At 37.8% G+C, this 25,534-nt stretch overlaps 1 protein-coding gene and 1 long non-coding RNA gene across 10 annotated transcripts in view; one reads left to right on the top strand and one right to left on the bottom strand.

The window, feature by feature from the left end:
• Positions 1 to 25,534, top strand: part of LOC106875408 (serine/threonine-protein kinase PAK 1) — a 189,948-nt gene that overhangs the window by 86,626 nt on the left and 77,788 nt on the right. For 2 of the 8 annotated variants that reach the window (XM_014923520.2, XM_014923519.2), the window contains exon 1: positions 24,538 to 24,690. The exons of 3 other annotated variants lie outside the window; for them this stretch is intronic. In XM_014923520.2, the coding sequence (XP_014779006.1) occupies positions 24,560 to 24,690 (131 nt within the window). In that variant the 5' untranslated portion in view covers positions 24,538 to 24,559. Of the gene's footprint in view, positions 1 to 3,585; positions 3,606 to 4,504; positions 5,779 to 10,820; positions 10,843 to 24,537; positions 24,691 to 25,534 lie in introns of those variants that run through there. 3 more of the 8 variants (XM_052974727.1, XM_014923524.2, XM_052974726.1) reach the window with 3 other exon arrangements.
• Positions 1 to 25,534, bottom strand: part of LOC106875410 (uncharacterized) — a 112,913-nt gene that overhangs the window by 69,210 nt on the left and 18,169 nt on the right. The gene's annotated exons all lie outside the window — the stretch shown is intronic.

The following is a 25,534-nucleotide window of genomic DNA, read 5'->3' as shown; positions in this document are numbered from 1 at the left end:
ATCTCCTTGTGATTATGATTCATGTCTGGCTCGCAGCTCTCTCTCTCTCTCTCTCTTTTTCTCGCTCTCTCTCTCTCTTTCTCGCTCTCTCTCTCTCTCTCTCTCGTCTAACACACTACACCTACTCTTCGTTGTGTACTCACACATACACAGGGATACACATTTACATGCATGCATCCACACTTCAATTGTCTCAGTGTACATTTGTCTAACCCTCTCCATCTGACATTCCTACAATGCAGGCATTGGACACACAGAAAAACACGCAAGCACATTCTTATAACATACTTGTGTACATATGCACATGCACATACATTCCTATCATAGAAGCACACACACATTTACAATAGAATGCATACAAGTGCACATTCCTAAAATACAATATACACGTTAGTACACATAACGCATGCATCACATATTACAGACCCACTGCTATACATAACACGTGTACGCAGATTACTAGTCGTAACATACACATTACTATGCCTCTACCTAGACATCACTACACAGTATTGTTACACATTTTTACACATAACGCATGCATAACTAAATATAAGACACACATTACTACATATAACACACACACACACACACACATTACGGCATATAACACACAGACACATTACTATGTATAACACATTACCACACATAACACATATGGCACATTGCATTACTACATAGCACTACACACATTACTATACATGTAACACACATTACTGTACACCTAACACATACATATTACTATACACACAGCGCACACATTATTTTGGACATAACATACATGTTACTGTACACATAATATGCACATTACTATATATATATAGTACACACATTACTATACACATACATATTACTATACACATTACTGTACACAACATACATGTTACTGTACACATAACATACACATTATGTACACTATGTACACATAACTCATATATTGCTATACATAGCCTACTTCTATGCATAGCCTTACACATTCATTTCTGTCTGGAGTTTATTCATTTTCAGTGACTGAAATGAGTTACAGAATGAAAGAAAGAGAAAAACTATATTCTTTTATTCTTTTACTGGTTTCAGTGACTGGTTGCAGTGACTGGTTGCAGTCATGCTGGAGCTCTTCATAGATGGGTTTCATTGATCAAGTCGACCCCAGTAATTATCTTTAAGAATGGTATTTATTTTGTCACCTCTCTTTTACCAAACCACTAAGTAATAGGGATATAAACAAACTAACAACTGTTGACAAGTGGTGAGATCAGTACAATCCCCCACTGACACACACATACACATGTGTGTATATATGACAGGCTTCCATGTAGTTTCTGTCGACCAAAATCACTCACAAGGCATAGGTCAACTTGAGATTGTAGTAGAAGACACTTGCTCAAGGTGCAAAGCAAACTTCTTCACACTACCTATATCATCATCAGCATCATCATCATATTTTATGCCTCTTTCATACAGTCCCAAACTTATGGACAGATCCCATCTCTTGTCTACATAGTCCCTACCCTCTTGCTCACCTAACAACAAAGACACCTGGCCCTGCCCTCTGGTACACTCAATGACAGAAATAACTGACTTTATTGTGGTACATGCCTTAATAGTGTAGACTGGATGAGTCTTATTTGCCACTTGCACCAGAAACGCTGGTCAGTACCCCAGTGCTAAAGATCCCGTCTACTTGTATCGGTTCTGATTACTGCCCTCTTAAATGTGTTGGAGTTTGCAGAAATGTCTGACTTGTGTTTCTGTTTTAACATTTTCTACCGCCAGATGTTCTTCCTATTACCATTCACTTTATGTATGAGGGGCATTTTATTGTGGTGCTGATATTTATACACACACACACACATATATCTTAGTCAGAGTAGATCCATTTCAGCCAATCTCACTAATTGGTTTTACACCTGATATTAGTTAACTGGATATTAGTTAACAGGGTAGTAAATTGAAATCATGTGATCCTCAGAGGTGGGAGTTAGGGAAAATACCCAGTTTTGCACTGGGTATTAGATAACTGGGTGGTTAACTAAAATCATATATGAAACCAATTGGCTAGACCAAATGAAATGACTCTGTAATACTGTATACTTTGATTAATATACCCATTCTAATGGCAGTTTTATAAGTACCTATTTTTTAATTTATGGATTACACGTTTGCACACACACACACACACACACACACACACACACACACACACACACACACACACACACACACACACACACACACACACACACACACACACACACACAAGAACGCAAATAGGTTAAGGTTCACTACAGCTGTTTCAGACACATTTTTTTTTGCTGAACAAATCAGTTACATCACAAAAAAAGTTTTCTTCAGGTGAATTAAAAATTAAATCGAAAATTCAATTGGATTCTGCAAATAATTATTTTATGTGTGTGTGTGTGTATTGTAGAGAGGGGGGGAGTAATACAGGTATATCAAATACCATAGAACATAAATTCTTGATTTATTAACATTATTTCCCCCTCCAGAGGATGTATCATAACTACCAAATGGCAATTAAAACAAGTTCTATTTGAGAAGGGGATATAATTTCAATATTCAAGGATCCTCCAATGTTGACATGTCATTAAGATAACGGTTAGGCTTATTGCCCGGAAATAATAAGACAATCATCGATACGTTTCCTGCTGGATAGCCGTTAGCATTACGACAGTTGTCTAACTTTATCTCCTGTAGCCAAGGGACTCAAGCTTACAGATAAATGAGTAGAGCATATTTATCGCCTAGTTATAGAAATAAGTAAAAAAAATAATTAGGAGAAATAACTGAGCGACCAATGGTATGTATTTGGACAACATAGACAAATACAGGTATATGAAATACTACACAACACAAATTCTTGATTTAATAAAATTATCCACCTCCCGAGATGTCCCGTCAAATCTAGACTAGCTTGTAAAAACGGATATCGAACGAACGAGCGCACTCGTACACACACACTAAAGTATATATATTTCTGTTTATATAAGTACCTAATTCATCTGAATCTTTATATATATATATATATATATATATATATTGAACAAACAGCCCTCTATAAACAAATATATAACTGCATCACCTACATATACACTAAACTATGCCGCCTGTGTGTACATACACAGAGTTGTGATTCTAATGTGTTAACTTCCACCGCAATGATTGTCTTCGTGCAGAAGCACCTTTAGGAACTCCTGTACTTATTGTTGCGTCTGCGTTTGTCACCTTACGTAATACACTCCAGATCCGGTTATTTTGCTACAGCTACCTCGCCTTACACATTGTACCCCCATCTCTGACAGCCCCCATCTTAAACGTCCCACTCATCACTACCACTACTACTCTGCATTATTGACTCTTTATTTCGAGTTCCACTTTGATATGCTAGAGCGACAGGGGGCAGGATGAACATGCAGGATGGGCAGGTGACATTGTTCTCTGTGCACTCCCCACCATCTGAATCCGCACGCTTACGTCACATATCAACAAGATCAGAGTTGTTGAAGACGGGTACCAACACTTTTCATCGGAGAGTCTGTGAATGAACAAGAGCTGCCTGACACTCCTCCCCTCCCTCGCTACCAGTAAGTCACTCCCCGTGTTCTATACTCCCTTAAACCTGTCTACCCCAACTCACTCTACCTTGCCTCTTATATTCTGCACTCTCGTAATCTACCTTCCCTCTTTATGTCTGATTTACTGTGACTATTTTACTTCGTTCTAATACATTCTTTCATTTTCCTTCCCTTTTTCTGTCACCTTTACCCACGCAAATACATACACGAGGTGTTTCACTCTTCTTAGGTGTAATATCGTTGTATTCAGGCAAATTAAGCAATTAAGTCTTGTATTTGCGCTATGAAAAATATTTCCGGAATTGTGACACAAAATCCATAGACCCAGTATTTTGTTTTATATTTTTCGATGGCAATGTCCTCATTTAAGTTTGATTAATAGCATTCGAAACATGACCATCTCGTTGTTTTGTTTTCTTTTTGCGTCCAGGACCACAATATCCAACACCTTTTTCATTTCAAGATATTAAGGTGTGATTTGAGAGGTATACGATTGCTGTTTCTAGCAGTGTCTCGTAATAACGGTGGTTTCTAATGTAGCCATCAAGGTCCCATACATTAGGGTACAGCTGAGCACACTCTGTTGCCCTTTCCTCTATCCCTCAGCATTTCACTGTATTTTATCGACCCGGAAGTAAAGGGACGTAACTAAATACCGCAATCTACCCGTTCTGACAGAAACTAGTTTACGAAGTATTGTCGCCACTCTCATTTCCTCGCCTATCTTTCTGTGTAAATTTATTCTGGATCACAGCTATGTATTCCTCAGTATTATTCTTCATATTTTATTAAAACAAACAGAAAAAATCCCTGTGCCTGATTATCTCCTCCCTGTCTCCCTTTCAACCCCCAGGGACTATTATTCTGTCAGTCACTCATCTGTCTATCCATATAGTGCAGTCAACAGTAATCGCATTCCCGCTGACTAAACTATCTCTCCTATGTCTGTCAGGCAATGAATTAGTTCCATGCTGGGGGGTTTTTGGGGGGTTTTTTTTCCATACTTTCATCTTCCCAGAATATCTCCAACTCTCTCTTACCCTTTACATCAACCTTTCCGTCTCTCCACTTCACCCGTTTTCACCATATCAACTTTATTAAAAATATTGTTTTGTTTTGTTTTGTAAAAATTTTTTAGTTTTGTTTTGTTTTGTTTTTCTTTCTTCCTTGTGTTAATGTTGCTGTACTTCTTCCTCCTCCGGCTGGTATATGGGCGTAAAACATGATTTAGTTGCGTTACTGTGTGAAATCAGCCGTTTCTTGTTTTTAATGAAGATAGATAGATAGAGACAGCCACGAGTAAACAAATAGAGAGACAATCAAAGAAAGGAATCAAAAAGAGCGAAGTCTGCTACTGTTGCTGCTACTACTGCTGGTATTGGGAGAAAGGGAGAGAGAACCAGTTGAAGTTGCGACTGAAAGCTGAAGATTTTTCAACAGAACATCCAGTTGGTTTAGAATGCAATCACGAAAGAGTTGGCAGACTGAGCGAAGCCGGCCGGCCGGTTTATTTTTTTCTCCGTAAGGGAAGCCTGCCAGCTCGCCTAGCCTAGTCTAAGCTAGATTCTTTACCTGTTTGTTGCCATTCCATTCTTCCTGCCCGAGTCTCTAGCTTTACTTTTTACTATCCTCTTTTTTATCTTCCTCTCATTTTAACTTTCATTCTGACATTTTAGAAGAAAGAAATGGGAGAATAAATAGGGATTCTCTTCTGCAGCAGCACTACTTACTGCTTTACTGCCTTCATCGTCACAGCACCCAATATTCTCACCATACAGATTCCACCGCCTCCACCATCCCTTTCCTCTTTAGTCGGGTGATCTCTCAACTTACTTTCTCTCTCTCCCTTTCCCTATTTATTCTGTTTGCCAGTGATCATCACATAATGGATTGGGTTCCATTTTTACTTGACGGCACTCGATAATTTTGATCTCGTTTGTGAACACTTTCTTCTCGTTGAAACTATGAAAAAACAGCAGTGCTCTGTAGGATTCAGTCGGACTAAAACCTGAAGGGATTTTTTGGTTGAGAAAAAACAAAAAAAAAAACAGGGTGAAGAAGAAAAATCCGAGACAGCTAAACAGTATATATTTATATTTATAAATATATATACCAGCTTCTTTACACGACTTGATTCTGGTATTTAGAAGAAACACAAATCCTTTTGCTCGAGTTTCATAAGGTAATGTTGGATGATCAATCTCAGCCATTTCTTTCTTGTTTATGTGATGTTTCAACATAAAATGTAACTAAAACTGTATATTCATTCACTTTGTAATATTTTTTCTATATCCTCATGTTTTCTTTATATTTTCACCATTTATAATTTGGTTTTGTATGTATACTATTGATGTTACAGTATAGCATTAGGGTTCATCTAGACGTCGTTCCCTTTCATTCAAGCAACAGAAGTACATTTTGTTTTCAGCGATCCCAGTTAGCAGAATTTCATTTCTTTTCACCGTTAAAAGTCATTTCATTTGTGTAGGGTATAGGAAACGAGATCGTGAGAGGTTCAGGCGAGTTGGGATCACACACGCACAGAAACACTCACGCGCGCACTCACACACGTTTCTAAAATGAAATGGGTTTTCAACAGGGATCAGAAATGAAATCATGGACTTGGGTTCGCTGGAATTGATTTTTACGTGTGTGTGAAAAACTCGCTTTTGTTTCTCTGACCAAACTTGTCGATGTTCCATGCTACTGCTAATTGCCATCACACACACACACACACACACACACGCAAATTGGTATCTAACTTTATATGCAACTCTTGGCTGAGAAAGAGAGTTTATTTCGTATCCGTCTTTTTTTTTTATTCTTAAACTTTTAACAATACTTTTCGCCCCCTGTAGTATCCCGCCACCGCCTCTGCCTCCAAAATTAAAATCTAATGTATATTAAATTCTGTTATAGAGTTCATCTGCTACTGAAGTCAACTTCCCCTTTTATTCCTACGGGACCGTTAGAATGAGATACTAATGAAGTACACGGGGTCGATATGATTTAACCTAACCCCAATCCTCAAATTCTTACGCTTATGTCAGAAATAATTTTGGGTGCATGTGCGCATGGATGTATGTATGGAGGGTGGGGGTGTCAAGACTTTGTTGCTAGCAATAATAGTAGCAGTAGTTGTCAATCAAGCTTATTCTTAATCCATATATAGATAGGGGGCGGGTAAAAAAAAAAAAAAAGAAGAACCTTTTTCAGCGATAAAAGGTATGTTACATACGGGTGAGCTCACCCAATTATTGTTGGTTTCTGTATGCATGTGTGTATTTCTGTGTTTGAGAGGAAGTTCTCAATTCAGAAATTATTGTAGTCTCCGAGACCTATTTCACTATTTAAGTTCGTGTATTTCGTTTGATCGCATTTGTGGGTGCGCATGTATGTGTGTGTGCGAGAGAGAGAGAGAGCGCATAGTCACAGGCCTACGAAGAGATTACACTGTGATAGTCTTTTATTGTTGGATAATATGGGTGTATGTTATAGGTTATTGTACCATCTCCAATCACCCTTTTCTTCGACATCACCGCCTCTAATAATATACACGCTGGACATTCGTTGTATTGTACACAATTCCTATCCCTGTCTTAAAAACGTAGACGTTGGATTAGGTGGTCCCCATGTACACTCTGAGAAAAATAATAGAATAAAAGATAGGGTAGTCTCAGCTGAAACAGCTACTCGGCCGGGCTAAGCAACTATAACCAAAGGAGGCTTAGTATAGTAGTAGTAGCGCGTCGGACTAAATGCTTATTGTCATATTTCTTACGGCTCATTTATTATGTTCTGAGTTCAAAGACTGACGACTTTTCGGGGTCGATAAAATAAGTTGCCAATTGAGCACTAGGGTCCATGTAATCAACTAGCACTTCCAAAATATCTGGCCTTGTGGCTATATTTGAAAGAAATTATTATTAATGCTGGGGCTTTAATAATAACGATTATTATTAAAATTCTTAGTGGCATTTCTTCCAACTTGTTCATTACGTTCTGAGTTCAAATTCCGCCGAAGCCGACTTAGCCTTTCATCATTTCAGGGTCGATAAAGTAAGTACCAGTTGAGCACTGGGATCGATGTAATCGATTACCCTTCTCTTAAAAAAAAAAAAATTTAATCAAAATTTTTTTTTTTAAATGCTGGCCTTGTGTCAAAATTTGAAGCTTTTATGTTGTTAAATTTTGCTCTAACAGTCAGATATGATTTATTGATCCTTCTGGGACTACAAACTCAGAATCTATCGGACGAATATAATGGTGTTCTTCGGATTCATGGCGAAATCCACTTATTGTTGCTGTTGTTTCAAGAAACGGTTAATATTTAATCTTTTGGTTATCGAACCCTGCAGTGGTTGAAAGTTTGAAGTTGACCCATAGATATTTTAAACAGAGCTCCGACGATATTGTTTGTTCCACTTTTAGAGGCTCGCCCTCCTCGCCTCTCCCCTCAAAGCTCTCGCTGGCATTGATGAAGTGTTGTGGATACAACTGCATACTCGTTTCAATATCCTTTTAGCCTATACTACTACTATTACTACTACTACTACTACTACTACTACTACAGGGTGTTCATAAATTATCTTTACAACTTTCATAATTCATTGCATCCATTTAAGTTGAGCTCCATCAATCCATTCCTTCGTAACCAATGGAGCCCACGTGGAAGTGTTCTGATGTTTCTAATAAAACTTTGCCTATGTTTTCGAATAAATTCTGCTGAGTTATCCTTATCCCCCCCCCCCGCTGATTTTTTTCAAATTGTAAAGGTAATTTTTGGACATCCTCTACTACTACTACTACTACTACTACTACTACTACTACAGATAATGGTTTCTTATATAAGCACAAAGCTACATGTCTTCCACTAGAAAAATGTTATTTCATCCATTTTATCAAGAAATTTGCATAGGACCCCACAGTATATACTTGACTGGTACTTTATTTTATCGTTTTCTCCCCAAAAAGGATTAAAGACAAAGTTTTGACTTCAGTAGGATTTGAACTCAGAACATAATTTTTAAAAATCGTAATTAAATGTTTGCAAGGCATGTTACCAAACGTTAACAGTTCTGTCAATCCAATCATTGGTAAAAAAAAAAAAAACCTTCGGTCATGAATGACCATGGGATTGCACCTAGAAAGTTACCCTCCGAGGTACAAGTCCGGGCAAGGTTGTTTATGGAAGACCAGCAGATGTCCATGCATACCAGCCCCCCCCCCCTCCACACCACCGATGCTATGCAAGGCAAAGGCCGATACAGCTTGGCACCAGTGACGTCACAACTCATTTGCACAGCTGAGTGAGCTGGAGTAACATGAAAATGTCCTATTCAACAATCCTGGAATCGAACTCACTACCTGATAATTGTGAGTTCGATGCTCTAACCACTGAGCCATGCACCTACTGTTCTTAAAAACTTCTTTGAGGTTACCTGCCTACCCACCCACATATACTACCTGACTTCATATGACAGATAATTCATTCTCTTCCGATGTTTCATACAAATAAATGTAGGCTGGCGTTAGCCCTACCTTTCCTTTCTTCCTAGAATACTGCTGCCAAGCGAGTGGTGGGGAAGCTGATATGTTGATTAATGGTATCTCTGAAATCTTCCGGAGGGGGGTGGGCTCTTACCTCCATCGTTCTCCCCCTCCCCGCCCCCGCCGCACACACGCGCGATATGATGTTGGCTGTTGTCAGGTTGATTACGGGGGAGTGGAGTAGGGAAGAAAACACCCTTATCTCTGGGTTGATTCGCTGTCAAAGCAGGTATATGGCTTTCAGGGTGTTGGTATGTCTGTTACCTTTCACATACTCCATGGTATTTGGGCTGTTTTGTTGTTGTTGTTCCAACAGTTATCTCCTTTTTACTCTCTCCACTTCATCACCTGGTGGTGGTAGTGGCGTCGGCGGCGGCGGCGGTGGTGGTGGTGGTGGTCTCGGCCTGCGTGTGTTTGTGTTGAATAACACACAATCATCTGTATAAAGGAAAGCCTCGTACACATTATCCACACAGATTTGCCTACATAAATACAGACATGCAGGCACACACAAATATACACAAACACCACATGCTTGCATACAACATACACGCACACACGCACACGCACACACACACACACACTCACAGATTGAGGGATGAAGCTGTGGAAAGAGCGATGCTTGAAACTGAAATGGTGGGGGAAGACAATAAGGGGATGCATGAAGATAACAAGTGATGGACAAGTAATGATGATGGTGGTGGTAGTATTTTACTGGAAGTGTTGTAGTCAATTGTACTAACCTAGTATATTACTGGTACCCATTTTATCAGCATTTGAAGAATAAAAGAGCTACATGATCTCTACACTTGCTAGAAATAAGTCATCCCCCTATCATTTTTGCTATTTTAAAAATGGAAGGATACATTGGCTAATTTAGTCCTAAATATCTACAAAAAGACAGGCTGGTCATGACTAAGATACTTTCAATCATAGGTTTGCGTTATCAGGTTTGATCTGGGGTTAAACAGCAACTCTGGAAGAAAGAAAAACAAAGACATCCATGGGTTACGTTTGAACTCAGAAACCTGAGTTGAGCTACTAAAAATCAAACAGTGTAGGGATGGGGAGAACATCATTAATTTATTTATTCTAAAAGAATGAAGATGACTTTTGAATGAGATTTGGAATTAGAATGGAATTAGGGAATTAGTGGTTGGCAGAGGTGTGGGGAGAGTGAGTGTTTAATTGACATCTCCAGCTTCCAGACACTCACATAACGATGATGATGATGATGATGCAGCAGCAAAGAACATTAGATTGATAAAAGTGACTCCAGTATTTCCCTGGTAATTTATTTTATTGACTCTAGATTAATGAAATGCAAAGTTGGTTTCAGTGGGATTTGAACTCTTCCCTACTGTTACATTGTCTCTGTTGTTCTACTGATTATATCAATACAATGCCTTATATATTTTTGCTGTTCTACACTTTCTGCTACCTAGCTGGGCTCTCAGCAATAATAATAATAATAATAATAATTTTTCTAATTTAGGCATCAAGGCCACACATTTGTCAGTGTTGGCAGTACAAAAAATGCTCTCAATACACTCTGTAAAATGGTTGGTGCTAGGAAGGGCATCCATGTGTAGACACTGGAGCATGAAGCAACCCTTCAGCCCATCGGATTCTGTCAAAGTGTCCAACCCATTCCAACAGGGAATATGGACATTAAATAATGATCATGATGAGGATGGTATGTAGTTTTAATTATTGCCAGTGTTAATTGGGATGTGGGAGTAGTGTATTATTGCAGCCCTCCGACTCTGTGTCATTGTTAGTTGTACTGACCTTTGGTTTGTAAGTGCCAAATGTTTGTCTACTCTACGATCCAACTCATTTCAAGTTCTCCAATAGTCGAGGGAGTAATATGCATCATATTTACTTATTGGCTTTGTCAGTATGTCTGCAGCAACAGCTCTTCAGTATGATTTCAATCTCTCTGCCAGCACCACTACGCTGCTTGTTTGATATGCATGTACGCACGTGTGCACACACAAGTATACACACAAACACGCAAATACACAACCATTTACTTGTGCAAACAGCATTCAATATATGTCCTGGCTCTCTGAGCAGTATCTCTATCTCTCTCTATCTCTCTCTCTCTCTCTCTCTCTCTCTAGCTCTCTCTCATACACACACATCGATATACACACACATACACAGGCAAACACATGTATGTAAACTTGTTTTTATGTAAAGCTGTATGATAAAACAGTTGAATATTAAATGGAAGAATCCCTTGATACTTTGAGTACCAGATTTATTTATTTTTACAAAAAAGAAAAGTTAAAAAAGGTTGATGGTGATTTATGAAGTTTGGGTTTACAAGTCATCGTCATTTACTACTTGAAAGCTTATGATTCAGACATTGCTCCTATGAACCGAAAAGCTGAGAGTAGCGACAGCATGGGTTAGCAGATTGAAATGAATATTATACACTCTGTTACACATCCTCACTATTTTTCCTACATTCAGATGTGTTTATATAAATTGTATGTATAACCTTCAAACCATACATATACATATGTATCCCCAAATCATTTCAAACAATTTAATTCCAAATACTTTTAAGACAAGATGCAGTCAACAAGACCTTCATAGCTTTCCTTGGAACATTACTGAAAATAATGTACATATACCTAACATTTCTTTATATTTTCTACATCTAGAGGGTAATGCATTCTTGAAAGATGTTGAATTTATTGGAATGGTGTGTGTGTGTGTGTGTGTGTGTGTGGCTTGTAGCTACACACACACACACACACACACACACATCTTGTAGTTATATTGCTTTCTGCTCTTTGTGGCCTTTAATTCTTAGTACATTTCAAATGTGAATATAAATAAATATACATCATTTATTAACTTTATATCCTGGTAATTACCCTGCCCCCCCCCTCGACATAAATTCTGTGAAATCTACCAGGGCAGAAAGGTAAGTTGTCCCCACCCCTACATTCTCCTCTCATAACAATTTAGTAGATGAAATATTTTAAGACTAACTTCAGTTTACCCCTCTGCCTGTCTGTCTCTCTCTCTCTCTGAATTTCTTGTTTGATGAGAAATGGCAAGATGTTAAACGAAGCAGCAGTGATACAATATTCTCTGTGAGTTGTGTTTGAAACTTGAGCTTTAAGACGGTCCTTGTGTAAATAGTTTTTGGTGATGCTCTGTTATTCTTTATCTCATGGCAGAGAAGAACTATGTTAACTTACCAATCCAATCCAATCCAGTCCAGTGCTTATTAATATTTCTTCTGAATCGAATTCCAAAGAGAATTTCAAGAAATTCTTTGACTGCTGTTCTCAGACATCATGCAGAGTATAGATGAGCTAAACTAATAAGGTTTCTTCATGTCAGTAATATAGACATCATCTTATAATTGGTGCTTCCTCTTTCATCACCTCTAGCAGACTCTCAGATTTTTATCTTCTACAGTATCTTGTGGTTAGAACCTTGAAGATATTACTTTTATCACCCCTATAGCATAACTGTGAAGATATACTCTCTCTCCTTCCTTCACTAACAGAACCTTGAAGGTACACTCTTCCATCCTTTACCTGAAGCAGAACCTTGATAATATTACTTCTCTTCCCATATCACCAGCAGAACCTTAAAGATATCATCTCTCTCTGTGCCCACCCCCTCACAAACTGAGCCTTGAAAATATACACTGTCTCTTTCCCTCATCATCAGTCTTGAAGATACACACTCATCTTCCCTTCACCCTTAAATACATATTCTCTAGTCTCTTCTTCCATTGTAAATGAGCCTTAAAGATATACTTTTACACCTCTCTGTAACAGAATATTGTAGGTGATATATTCTCCCATTGCTATACCATCAAAACTTTAACCTTTTTGTTAACCAAATCTCTGATGAAACACACTACCTTTGTTTTAATTAATTTTCAAAATTGTGAAAAATTTATTAAAGTAATTTTGTTATTATTAAACTACTGTTTGAAACATAAATTAGCCTGAAATTTTGATTGACGGCTTTACTTTAGACCTCTTTAAAACAAGAAGTTTATATTGAAGAACCATAGGCAGTCTCAGTCTTGTTGGTCCTTTCCTCCCTCAACGACAGAGCTAAAGATATACTCTTTCTTATACTTCTATATTGCATAACTTTGGAAATATACTCTCACTTCCTCATAAGAGACCCATGCAAACAGTCTCTCCTTTTAAATTTCTTAATAGCATTACTTTTTTAATCTCTTAATAACTCTGCACTTAAATCTCTTAATGAACTCTCTCACTAAATCTCTTAATGAACTCTCTCACTAAATCTCTTAATATACTCTATATCTAAATCCTGTGACATATCTACAATTAAGATCGAATGGTAGCTAGAGTATTGACCAATCAATTGCTGCAAATTGACCCAAATGGCACAGTGTATATCTGATGCCATGTGCATAACATGCTGGTGTTATGTGAATACTATATACATATATATACAAATGCCCAGATTTAAGACCTGCTATTGACTGCTCCCTTAGCTATTTCATTGGATATCTGCAACTTCGGAGTCTCCTTGAGCAGAGCTGGCAAGAGGTACACTTAACAGCCCAGTGGTTTCAGATTTCATCCTACCATAAGCAGCCCAGTGTTTTCAGATTTGATTCTGCTTTGAGCAAGTGTCTTCTTCAGCCTAGGTTGAGTCACATCCCGTGAGTGAGGTTGTATATCGCCGTGGGGGAAAATATTACCTTACTTGGAAACAAATGAGGATTGTTGACAGGAAGGGCATTTGGCCATAGAAAATCTGCCTCAATAAATTCCATTGGGCCCATGTGAGCGTGGAAAAGTGGACATTAAAACAATGCTGATGTTATATATCTGTGTGGGTGTGTTTGTGTCCCACTGTGTGGCACCTTGGGCAAGTGTCTTCTATAACCTCAGGCCAACCAAAGCATTGTGAATGGATTTGGTAGATAGAAACTGAAAGAAGCCTGTTACATATATTTGTGTCTATGTTTATCCCCCCCACCATCTAAATTAAAACCTTCCTTCTATCAAAATTTAATGTTAACTCATGTTTCAAACAGCAGGTTAATTAGTGACAATTATTTTACTAAATGCTTCATTATTTTCAAAATTAACTGAAACAAAAGCTGCATATTTCACGAGAAATATAGTAAAAAAAAACCCAAAAAAAGAAGAAAAAAAAGAATTAATAATGTAACATTAGCACAGCAAGCAGACATTGAATATCTGAAAGTTTCCTGGACTTTTTCATTCTTCTCAAATGGAAAAGGTCAAACTTATTAGTGTTTTTTTTTTACAAACAAACAAATAATAATAATAATAGTAATAATAATATCTGTAAAACCATTTTCTGTGACTTTTGGGATTTTTTTTTTTTTTTTTTCTTTATGGCATTCATTCCTTCTAGTAAGTTAAACACCAAAGCAGGTCAGCAAATGGCAACATGAGATGAGGGTTCCTTACTCATTACCATTTGTAGAATCAAGTTGGCATTTCTTATTACCAAAATATAAACCATGAGACAAATGAATCAGATCTTAGATTAAAATGCGAGATGCTGTTGGGCAAAACTATTAGAAAGAAATTATTGGATTTTCTGGTTTATCCAGCCTTTGGCACCACCTTGGAAACTGACAGTCATCTAAAATCTATCTGCCCTCTATCTTATTGACAGAACACAGCAAGAAGATCAGAATGATTTGTTAATGTCAATGTGACCCCTTAAAAAATTGTAAGCTTCTTGTTATTCTATTTGCCTCGGCTTAATTCTCTGAAACTGCAGTGAGTATTAACATTAGGTTTGGTTTTCAAATGTGTTGGCTTAGAATAACTAATGTTGATGGAATTTAGAGCCAATATAATTATTTCTAATCTGTTAGCTGCCAGCTTTTAGTTACCATACTATGATTAACTTTTGTTATTAGTAATGATTTTTTTCATGGTTTTCTTTTTCAATTAGATTCTTTGGTTAATTTGTGTAAAGATGTTTCTATAAGGAGGTTTTAGTTTTTGAAGATTGAAGGACAGTTAATGTTTCATCTGTTGGATCATTACTTCATAGTATTTTATATTGGTTTTCTATGAGTAATATTGCAGGTTTCTTTTCTGGTTCCTACCCTTCATTACTGTTAGGGATTTTGAGAAAATATGTGTTCCCTTTTTAGCTGGGAGGTTTTTCTCATATTTGATGCCATTCTGCAATCAAACCTCCTGATTATTGACTTTTGTTAAGTGAAGGACTTCAGTTATGTGTAATGGGGTGGGTTTTGGTTCTGGTGAATGATACACAGTTTGACAAGAACTGTATTTACTAAAGGCTTTGGTTTATTTCATTGGTTTGCAAATGGTGTAGAATACAGATGTGATCTGTAGATGGTGCATGGCTTGGATGTTGAACATCCAAACCTGTGATAGATTAAATTCTTGGTTGTAATGTGGATGGAATATTGCATGGTTTTCAATTTTAGCACTGGTACTGAGCCAGAAATTTTTGGAAGAGGGAAGAATTGATTAAATCAACCTCAGTATATTACAGTCACTTGATATATTGAAACTGCAAGGATGGAAGGCAAACATGTTCCTGTTGGAATTTGAACTATTGACATAACAAAATATTGCAATAATGATAATTGTCTCTAGCAAACACAAGGCCTGAAATTTTGGGAGCAGTAGACTAGTCAGCTGTTTCAATTACAGTATTTTACTGGTACTTTACATCTACCTTGGAGCTGCTGGTCTTTTGCCGAAATGAGAAAGAAATATAAAAATAATAATAATAATAATAATAATAATTGCTGTTGATGACGATGATGCTAGTGAGAAACTTCATAGCTTTTTATAGCCTTTCCTTATATATTTTCCCAAGGATTTGAATATCAGGTGACAAATGAAGAAGGAAGAGATGGGAGATGGAAACATGTAATTATGACTCCAACTGTTAATTATGGAAGGAAATTAATATATTAATGAAGACCTATATTGATAGTAATCCCATCTTTTGAGATCTATTCATATCTATAGCAAACAGTAACAGGAAGTACAGCATCTTTACCACAATCCCAACTTCATAATGGATGCTGGCATGATTGTGTAGGTGTGGTTTCAAATATGTGATTTCAGGTTCAATCACATTGTATGACCTCTTGGACAAGTCTCCTCTACCATAGCTTTGAGTCAACTAAAGCCTTATGAGTGAAAATTTGGGTAACAGAAACTGTTGTGAAGTCTGTCAAAGAGAGAGTTCCTTTCCTTGTGTTGTAGACTAAATTCACTACCTGGTTTAAACCACCATGCCCCACCTGGCACTTAGATGCTTTCAATGGAGTGTGCTCTATTGCAAGCATTTAGATCAGTGGTTCTCAATCAAGGTCCATGTGACTCCAGGCAGGAGGGGCCCATGCAAGCAAAATAGTAAATTGGATACAGTAGGCACAGGCATGGCTGTGTGGTGAGGATCTTGCTTCTCAACTACATGGTTCTGAGTTCAGTCCCACTGCTTGGCACCTTGGACAAGTGTCATCTGCTAGAGCCTCAGGCCAACCAAAGCCTTTCACTGTTTCTACTTGTCATTCCTCATCTGTTTGTTATCATTGAGCAGACCTTTGATCAAAGGCACTCTAGCCATGACTATCCATCCAGTCCTTTATATATCAACCCCAATACTTGTCAGGTACTTTATTTTGTCAACCCCAAAAGATTGAAAGGCTAAGTTAATTTTGGTTGAAATTGAACTCAGAATGTTAAGAGCCGGAAGAAATGCCACTGAGCATTTTGTCTACACTTACAATTTTGCTAACACATTGCCTTATTAATAACAATAATAATATTGGTTTCTGATTCTGACACAAGGCCAACAGTTTTAAAGGGAGGGGTTACTCAAAGCATTGAGTGGTGTACTTGATTTTATCACTCCAGAATGAGAACAGACAAAGTTGATCCTGGTGTGATTTGAACTCAGAATGTAATAAGCCATAAGAAATATCACAAGGTATTTTCTGGTACTTTATTACTATTTAAACTTCAGCAGAAATTTATGTGTCAAAAAATGTAGGTTAGTACCAAGATGAATGAAATAACTAGATGGAATAGTGTTTTTAGCTATGGCCTCTACCATAACTGCTGAACTGATGTCCACAGCCACTGAGCTTGTATCCATGGCTACTGAGCTTGTATCTCTGACCACAACTGTTGAGATGGTGTCTATCAGATTCACATAGCTTGTATCTCTATCACAGCTGCTGAGCTGGTGAATCTAACATTCTTTGCTTAACCCTTTTGATACCAACCCAGCTGAAGCCAGCTCTGGCTCTGTAGTACAAATGTCTTGTTTTCATAAGTTTTGAATTAAAATCTTCCACCAAACTTTAGTCACAATTAATGTTCCTAACACTAGCTTAATGATAACCAAGTTATTTTACTAAATTCTTTGTTATATTTTAAATAATTGAGAGAAAAACAGCACATCTCAAATTAAATACAGTAACAAAAGGGTTAATGAGAAAATAAGCTGAATTATGCCATTACCAAATGATACGAAACAAGCAAGTCACTTTGGTCTGATATTGTTCTGCAGGAATTTTCTAATATCCTTCAGCTGGACTCTTTACTTTGCTTGCCATCCTCTTTAAGAAATGGCAGCCATTTCGCAGCAAGTATGTGGAAAGATTTCTCCAAAGTAAAATACAGTGAAATCTTGAAAACATTACTAGCAATACTACCATCACTGCAGCCATTACTGCAACTAGCAGTACCAGTTGCACCACCACCACCACTACCACCACCATCATCATAACTATTGCTTTTAATCTGACCCAGAATAAATAAATATATCTAATTATACATGAGCAATTTCAGAGCTATGAATTAATACATCAGGGGAAAAGAGTAGAAAGCTTACACTACACTATACTGTATAGATTCCATATGATATGCTAAATATAGCATTGCGGACGTTAAGACAGGATAGGGTGTGATGTTAGGAGAGTATTTTCCATTATTGACTTGTTATCTCATTATCATTCAGCTATTTCACAATATATACTAATGAGCCACTGCTTGTTTGTTGACCACCTACTAGTCTCCTCTATGGATACTCCACCCACTACCATCACCTCAATTGCTTTCTCTGAATTTCTAATTAACTCTGGTGTGTGATGTGTAATGTTTGTCCACTGCCCTCCTTTTACTAAAAACAAAACAAAGCAAAAGAAAAAAACATTCTTGGTCAGGTTTTCATTTATTTCTATTATCATATAAAAAAAAAAAACACTAAAAAACTACTAATTGGGAATATTGGCTTCACTAGATATTCAAGTTTTAAAAAGAAACCCAGTGAGTCTATGTGTGTGTGTGTGCCACTACTTCGTAGCTTGAACAATTGACAAAAACTGTTTCAGGACCCACATCACTGGAAAACCCTTTTAAACTCTTTGGTAAAGATTATCTTCTGGTTCCTAGAAAGGCTTATAAAATTTTACCATAGTTTTCTTGATAATTATTATTGTTGTTATAAGAGCAGTGGATCGGTAAAGTTGTTAGAATAATCAGACAAAATGCCTTGTATTTCTGATGACTGTTGTTGTAGGTTCAGATTGCAACAAGGTCAACTTTACTTTCCATCCCTATGGGGGTGGGGTCACTACAATAAAGTCCCAGTCAAGTACTAGAGTGAATGGTATCGACTGACCCTCTCCCTTCAAAAATGCTGGCCTTGTGCCTAAGTTAGAAACACTTTTTATTGTTATCATTCAACTTTTCTTTTCATCTTTCCAGAATCAATAAACTAAATATCAGTCGATTGTTGGGGAGGAAGGGGGGAGGGAGGGAAATGATGAAATTGACTATCCTCTGTCTCCCCAATCTCATTGCCAGAAAACATTGCTATTATTGGATCTAGTGAAAGTGGTGAGCTGGCAGAATTATTAGCGAGTTGGACAAAATGCTTAGCAGCATTTCTCTTGGGTCTTTACATTCTGAGTTCATATGCCACCAACATCATCTTTGCCTTTCGTTATTTTGGGATTGATAAGGCGGCGAGCTGGCAGAATCCTTAGCATGCTGGAAGAAATGCTTAGCAGCATTTCAACTGTCGCTACGTTCTGAGCCCAAATTCTACCAAGGTCAACTTTGCCTTTCGTCCTTTTGAGGTGGATAAAATAAGTACCAGTTAAACACTGGGGTCAATGTAACCGACTCATCCCCACCTACCCCAAGATGCCCTTGAGGCAAAAAATTGAAATAATTATTTTGGGGTTGATAAAATAAATACCAGATGAGCAGTGGATTTAATGTAAATGAGTAGCCCCCCCCCAAAAAAAAACATTGCTGGTTTTGTCTCAAAATTTGAAACAATTATTAGATCAACTTGGTCTTTCATCTTTAGGGGTCAATAAAATAAAGGACTAGAGTCAATGTAATTGACTATCTCCTCTCCCCCAAACACTTCAGTCCTACTTATGTTAGAAACAACTATTAACCCTTTAGTATTTAAACTGGCCACATCCGGCCTCTCACTTAACTACAATATTATTCTGAAAATAAACAATCACATCATTGAAATCTCAAAGCTACAAAGTAAGGCATGACTAACTTATATCAGTGTGAATAAGTGGGCATTACATTTGACAGAGAAATCTGAATGCTAAAGGGTTAAAGGCAATATAGATTGGCGGAATCGTTATAGAGCATTGGGGAAAATGCTTTGCCATATTCATTCTAGCTCTACAATCTGAATTCAGATCCTAGAGCTTGTCCATTTGTTAGAAACACTTATTATTACTGAGCCAACCTGGCCTTTAGTCCTTTTGCGATTGATGAAGTAAATGACTGTACGTTCTGTTTCAGGATATGTTATTCAATATGCCATTCTATTTAAGATAGTAAAGTACAATTTAATAAAAGGTGATCGTTTATATTGTTTTGTCGTATTTTAAAGCTAAAAATCATTGCTTCTCTCTTCTCCCGTGTGATTCTCTGCATCACCTATTTCTTCTTGTGTTCTAAGAGGATCAGAAGACCAAATAAGTATTGGATTGATATAATCAACCAATCCTCAAACTACTGAACTTTTGCCTATATGAGAAACAGTTATTTTTGATCGACTTTGCCTTTTACTTTTCTAAGTGTTGATGAAATAATCTACCAGTCCAGCACTAGGACAGATCTAATCGACCCTTCCTTGGTATGAGGCTAGTAATTTCAGGGCAGGAGGGAAGTTGAGTACATTGAGCCCAGGGCTCAACTAGCACTTCTTTTATTGACCCTGAAAAGATGAAAGGCAAAGTCAACCTCGGTGAAATTTGAACACAGATCATAGACGGATGAAATGCCACGAAGCATTTTGCCTGGTGTGCTAACAATTCTTCCAGCTCGCCACCTTAAAAATAATAATGATAATGATAATTATTATGATAATGAAATGTTAAAAAAAGCAGAGGGCTGTCAAAAGAGATAGTAACATGGCATTCTTAAAATTAATGTCTGATATTTTGAATTTTAGCCAAATTAAACAAGACAGCTGACTGATTAAATCATCACAAAATATTGAAGGAAAGGAGATAGTGGCATTAAAACTACAGCTGCTACCATTATTTTCTGCATTTATAGAAACAGTGAATTTGAACTGATATTAAAATGTAGTAGTTAAGGGAAACCAGATGCTTTTGTGTTCCAATTTTAATCTATCTAGGAAATAGTCATATAAATAACATCAAGACTGTAAAGACTGGAATGGTTTCCATTTTAGAGCCATGGAGTTCACTAATTGTCCATTGGCAGTAAAATACTTTGACTCTTGTATTTAAACATTCATCATGACTATTTAAGAAATTGCTTCATTTAAAAAATTTTTTTAATTTTATTTTGTCGTAATACTAAGATGTTACATCTACTTAACATGAAGCCAATGAGGGAATTTCTGTGTGGCCTCTCAACTTGCTGGAAATAACAGCTAAATCTCCCTGATATCACACCGAACAGTTATAAAAAAAAATTAGAGAACAAGCTCCTTAACTTTGAATTATACAAAGATGGGATTTTCACAATTACTCTGGCTGTTATCCCTTACTTACACACACACACACACACACACACACACACACACACACACATTCTCTCTCTCTCTCTCTCTCCCTCTCCCTCTCCCTCTCTCTCTCCAAAGAAATCAGCTATGGTCTGACCTGAGTGGGGATGGACTCCAATATAATGCAGTGTGCCACAATGACATCAAGAACTGAAAACCCAAGACAGGAAGATGTATGTAAGTAAGTACGTAGGTAGGCAGACAGGCTGATGGAAATGTAGGTGAAAATGTAGAGAGGACAGTGGGCAATGTTCAGAGCAGTGTTCCTGTAACTACTTGGTAACGCACACCATATTGTCAGCTGACATTTATTAGAAATATTTCCTCACAATAAACAAATTGGAGATTGATTTTTTTTTATATGCCTTCCATCTTCAATGGTTGTTTCCCCCTCTCCTCCTATTATCCTTCATCTGACTCATATATTGTTATTTTAAATGGCATCCCAGATTGTGTCAGGCTTAGCTAGTTTAAAACCTTACTGAGAAACTATGCCACATGGTTTCTCTTGGAACCACTAGGTAGGCTTCACTTATTACTCCTGAATTTATTCATTTATTTTAAGTTTTGTGACCTTTTTACTCTCACATATTTAATTTCATAGGAATTTGGTTAAAGGAACTTCACAATATTATGGATCTATTGTCTGCAGCTACCCACTGTTAAACATGTTTGCACAATTGAATGGTTAAATAAAGGTCTGGATATCTAAGATGCTGTGAACATCATCTGTTGGATGTTGTAATGGGGAATAGATCTAGCAGTGTGGCTGAACTATTGACAGATATTCTTTTCTACTCTAAGCATGAGGCCTGAAATTTTTTTGGTGGTGATGGGGGGGAAGTTGATTAGATGAACCCCAGTGGGCAACTGGTACTTAATTCATCGACCCCACTATTGACAGATATTAAAAGCTGACTGTAGTAGTTGTGGTGGTGGTGGTGGTGGTGGCGGTGGCCTCCTCCTCCTCCTGTATAGTTGTTGCTTTTATCATTATCATCATCATCGTTGTTGTTGTTGTTCTAATTATTATCATCAGATGGCAGCAGTGGTGTCATTGCTGTCATCTTTAGCCTTCCTCTGACTAGTGCCAACATCAACATCATTGCTATTGTTGTTGTCATTGTCTCTCCTTTCCTCTTAATATTCTCATTACTGTCGATGATCATCATCATCATCATCTTCATTACCATTGTCATTGCCTTGCTATCATCATCATCATCATCATATCACTTTAAGATGTATTGTTCCATGCTTATGTGGGTTTAACAGGTTTACAATATGACAGTTTTCTCTAATTGTATTTAATTACAGTAATCATAGGCTGGTGAAGGAAGAGGAACAGATATAGCCAATGCAGAAAATAGCTGTAATATACTAGGGAATTGATGTCATTGATATGAGATTTGATGTGGTTGCTTTAGAATGTAATTTAATTTGATGATCAACCAGTCTTTACTGGGGATGCTTAACTGTATTGATTTGATGAAGTATTTAGACATCCCAGTACCACCACCCCACCACAGCATCCCACTCACCACCACTAGCACTTTCATCATATCCTATACCCCTATCACTAACCCTAGCACCACCACTACTACCCACAAACACAAACACCCAACACTACTACTACTACTGCCACTATCATCTGGACATCTCACCCCCCCCCCACATTCACCATCTAAGCCACCAGTACCCCCACTACCACCATACCCTTTATCATATAGCATGGTGTGTTGGTGAATGTATTGATATTTGTGTGTGTGTGTGTGGTGATATTTGTGCATGTATCTGTGTGCGTGTGTGTTGCTATCTGTATGCGTGTTTGTTGGTATGTGGTTGCAGTATTGTTGTTCTCTTAGATTCAATATCTCTACACTGTACATCATCTCACAGTCTTTTAATTCCACTCCCCCCCCCCCGCACTTCCCTTCTTAAGGATCAATTCTGTCCTGCAGTTCTCTCCCTGCTCCTCCCTCATTACCCCCACAGTCCTCTAGTCTGCCCCTCCTCCTCCCTTAATCCCCACCCTCTCTTCATGGATCACAACTTCAATCTCTCTCTCTCTCCTCTCTTTTATCCCCACTTTTTCTCTCTTGGACCACAGTCATTGTCTCTCATCTTCTCTGCTATCGTCAAATCCATTTATGGATTAATTCCACCATATTACATCATCAATGTCATAATCATAACTTTTTACTTTTCTTATATTTTCTAGCTCTTCTCTCTCATTCTCACTCTCACTCTCTCTATTTGTTTCTTTCTGATCTTGGTCTTTTCGGTTTTTCTTTTTGTCTTGCTGATGTTCCTACTGTTGCAGCTGTATCAGTTACACTTATGGTTGTTACTGTGCTTGGTAACTGTTCTTGTAATTGTTGCAGTAGAAGTTGTGGATGTTGCATTTCTGTTTAAAACGGATGTTGTGGTTATGGGTGTAGATACTGTTGTTGTTCTTTTGATCGCGCACCCTCCCTATTACTTAAGTAAATCTATAACCAAAGGTGGTGACCCCTCACCACCACCACCACCACCACCACCACCGCTCACAATTTGTTTCCTCAGACACAGGATATCAATGTCTTCACACTATGTTCCCCAACAAGAACTTCCTCTTTATAAAGTGGCAGAGTGTAATTTGAGGAAAGTTTGGCTGCTATTTCTAACAGGTCAAGCAGTTACATGTAAGTTCCATCATCGAACTACTGCTGTGGTTGTTGTTACTTTTCTCTCTTTGTTGTTTGGATCCAACCAATAATTGTGTGTCTCTGAAATTTCCGTCTCGGCTGAAATTCTGATTGGTTTGATGCAACTTGTGCAGTGGAAAGAACACTTACTATTACCACCACCACCACCACCACCACCACCACCACCATCATCATCATCATCAAGACCAACCACCCTCTCTTTTGCCATCATCACTGCCACTACTACTCACCACCCACATCCAGCTATCGATTGATTATTTTTCTCTATGCTGTTCTTCCTTCGTTATTTTATTTTTATTTTTCTGTCTCCTTTCTTTCTTCACCAAGCATTCTTTTCTCTCTCTCTCACTCTCTCTCTCTCTCTCTCACTCTCTCTCTCTCCCTCTTCCTGTTTTTCTCTCCCATTCATTCTCTCTACATTTCTCTCTTTCTCACCTATGACCACTGCCTTCTCTCTCTCTCTCTCTCATTGGTGACTCGTTTGTCCCTCTCTTTCTCACCACCTTTTTCTTCCACCCGTATACTCTACATACTCCCTTTTTATTCTTGCCTTTATGTCCTACCTCCCCTTCTCTCTCTCTCTGTCTCTCTCTCTCTCTCTCTCTCTCTCATTACAACTGTGGCTATTGAATGGCAACACAGCATTGCCAACAACGGTACAAAACGGCAGCTGCAACTAAATGGTGCCTGTCCTGCGTCAGCACAGCTGTGCATAGGATTTGTTGGATTTCGGGCAATAAGGAGTTACACAACAACATGAGGTAGTACCAACTTTGGGGGCTTTCCCATTCTCTTTCCCTCTCTTTTTCTTTCTTTCCTCCTCTCTCTCTCTTTCTCTCTCTTATATATATTTCTCTTGCTTTCCTTTTATTTATATTTGGTTGTCGAAAGGGTTCTAATAAGGGCAGAAGTAGCTTTGTGTACACAAATTCTCACATCCACACACACAATATATATATATATACATATACATATATATATATACATATATATATATATATACATATATATATATATGCTTGAGCCAGATAGGGAGTATCTGCTTAAGTCATTGAGGGAGTCTCTACAATATCAATTGACTAGCTAGAAATAGCAACCAAATCACGCACTACTGTCTTGGTGTTGCTTCGAGTATACAAACAGGCAAGATAGTCAGGACCAAAATGTCATTAATCTTAGGTCTGCTTGACTAAGGTTAACCCAGGGTTAAATAATGTTAAAATACGTACTTACATGCATGCATATATTATTGCGAACATAAATGCAGCCATTATCATGGTGAGTGCTCTGTAGTGTTAATATAACAGTCTCACAGAAAGTGATAGATGTCTGATTTGTCATTTCCACTGGGACCTGTTGCTCTTTGCTGGCCCATACTGATGCTTATATTGTCAAATCACACACACACACACACACACACAGCTGTGTGGTAAGACACTTGCTTCCCAATCACATGGTTCTGGGTTCAGTCCCTTTGCATGGTACCTTGGGCAAGTGCCTTCTACTATAGCCCCAAGCCAACCAAAGCCTTGTGAGTGGATTTGGTGGATGGAAACTGAAAGAAGTTCATCATATATGTGTCTGTGTCTGTCTGTGTTTGTCCCC

The sequence above is a fragment of the Octopus bimaculoides genome, chromosome 19 (assembly GCF_001194135.2).
Source record: "Octopus bimaculoides isolate UCB-OBI-ISO-001 chromosome 19, ASM119413v2, whole genome shotgun sequence".
NCBI classification, from domain to species: Eukaryota; Metazoa; Mollusca; class Cephalopoda; order Octopoda; family Octopodidae; genus Octopus; species Octopus bimaculoides.
The sequence above is the reverse complement of the archived record's forward strand: the minus strand, read 5'-3'. Positions and strand labels throughout refer to the sequence as shown.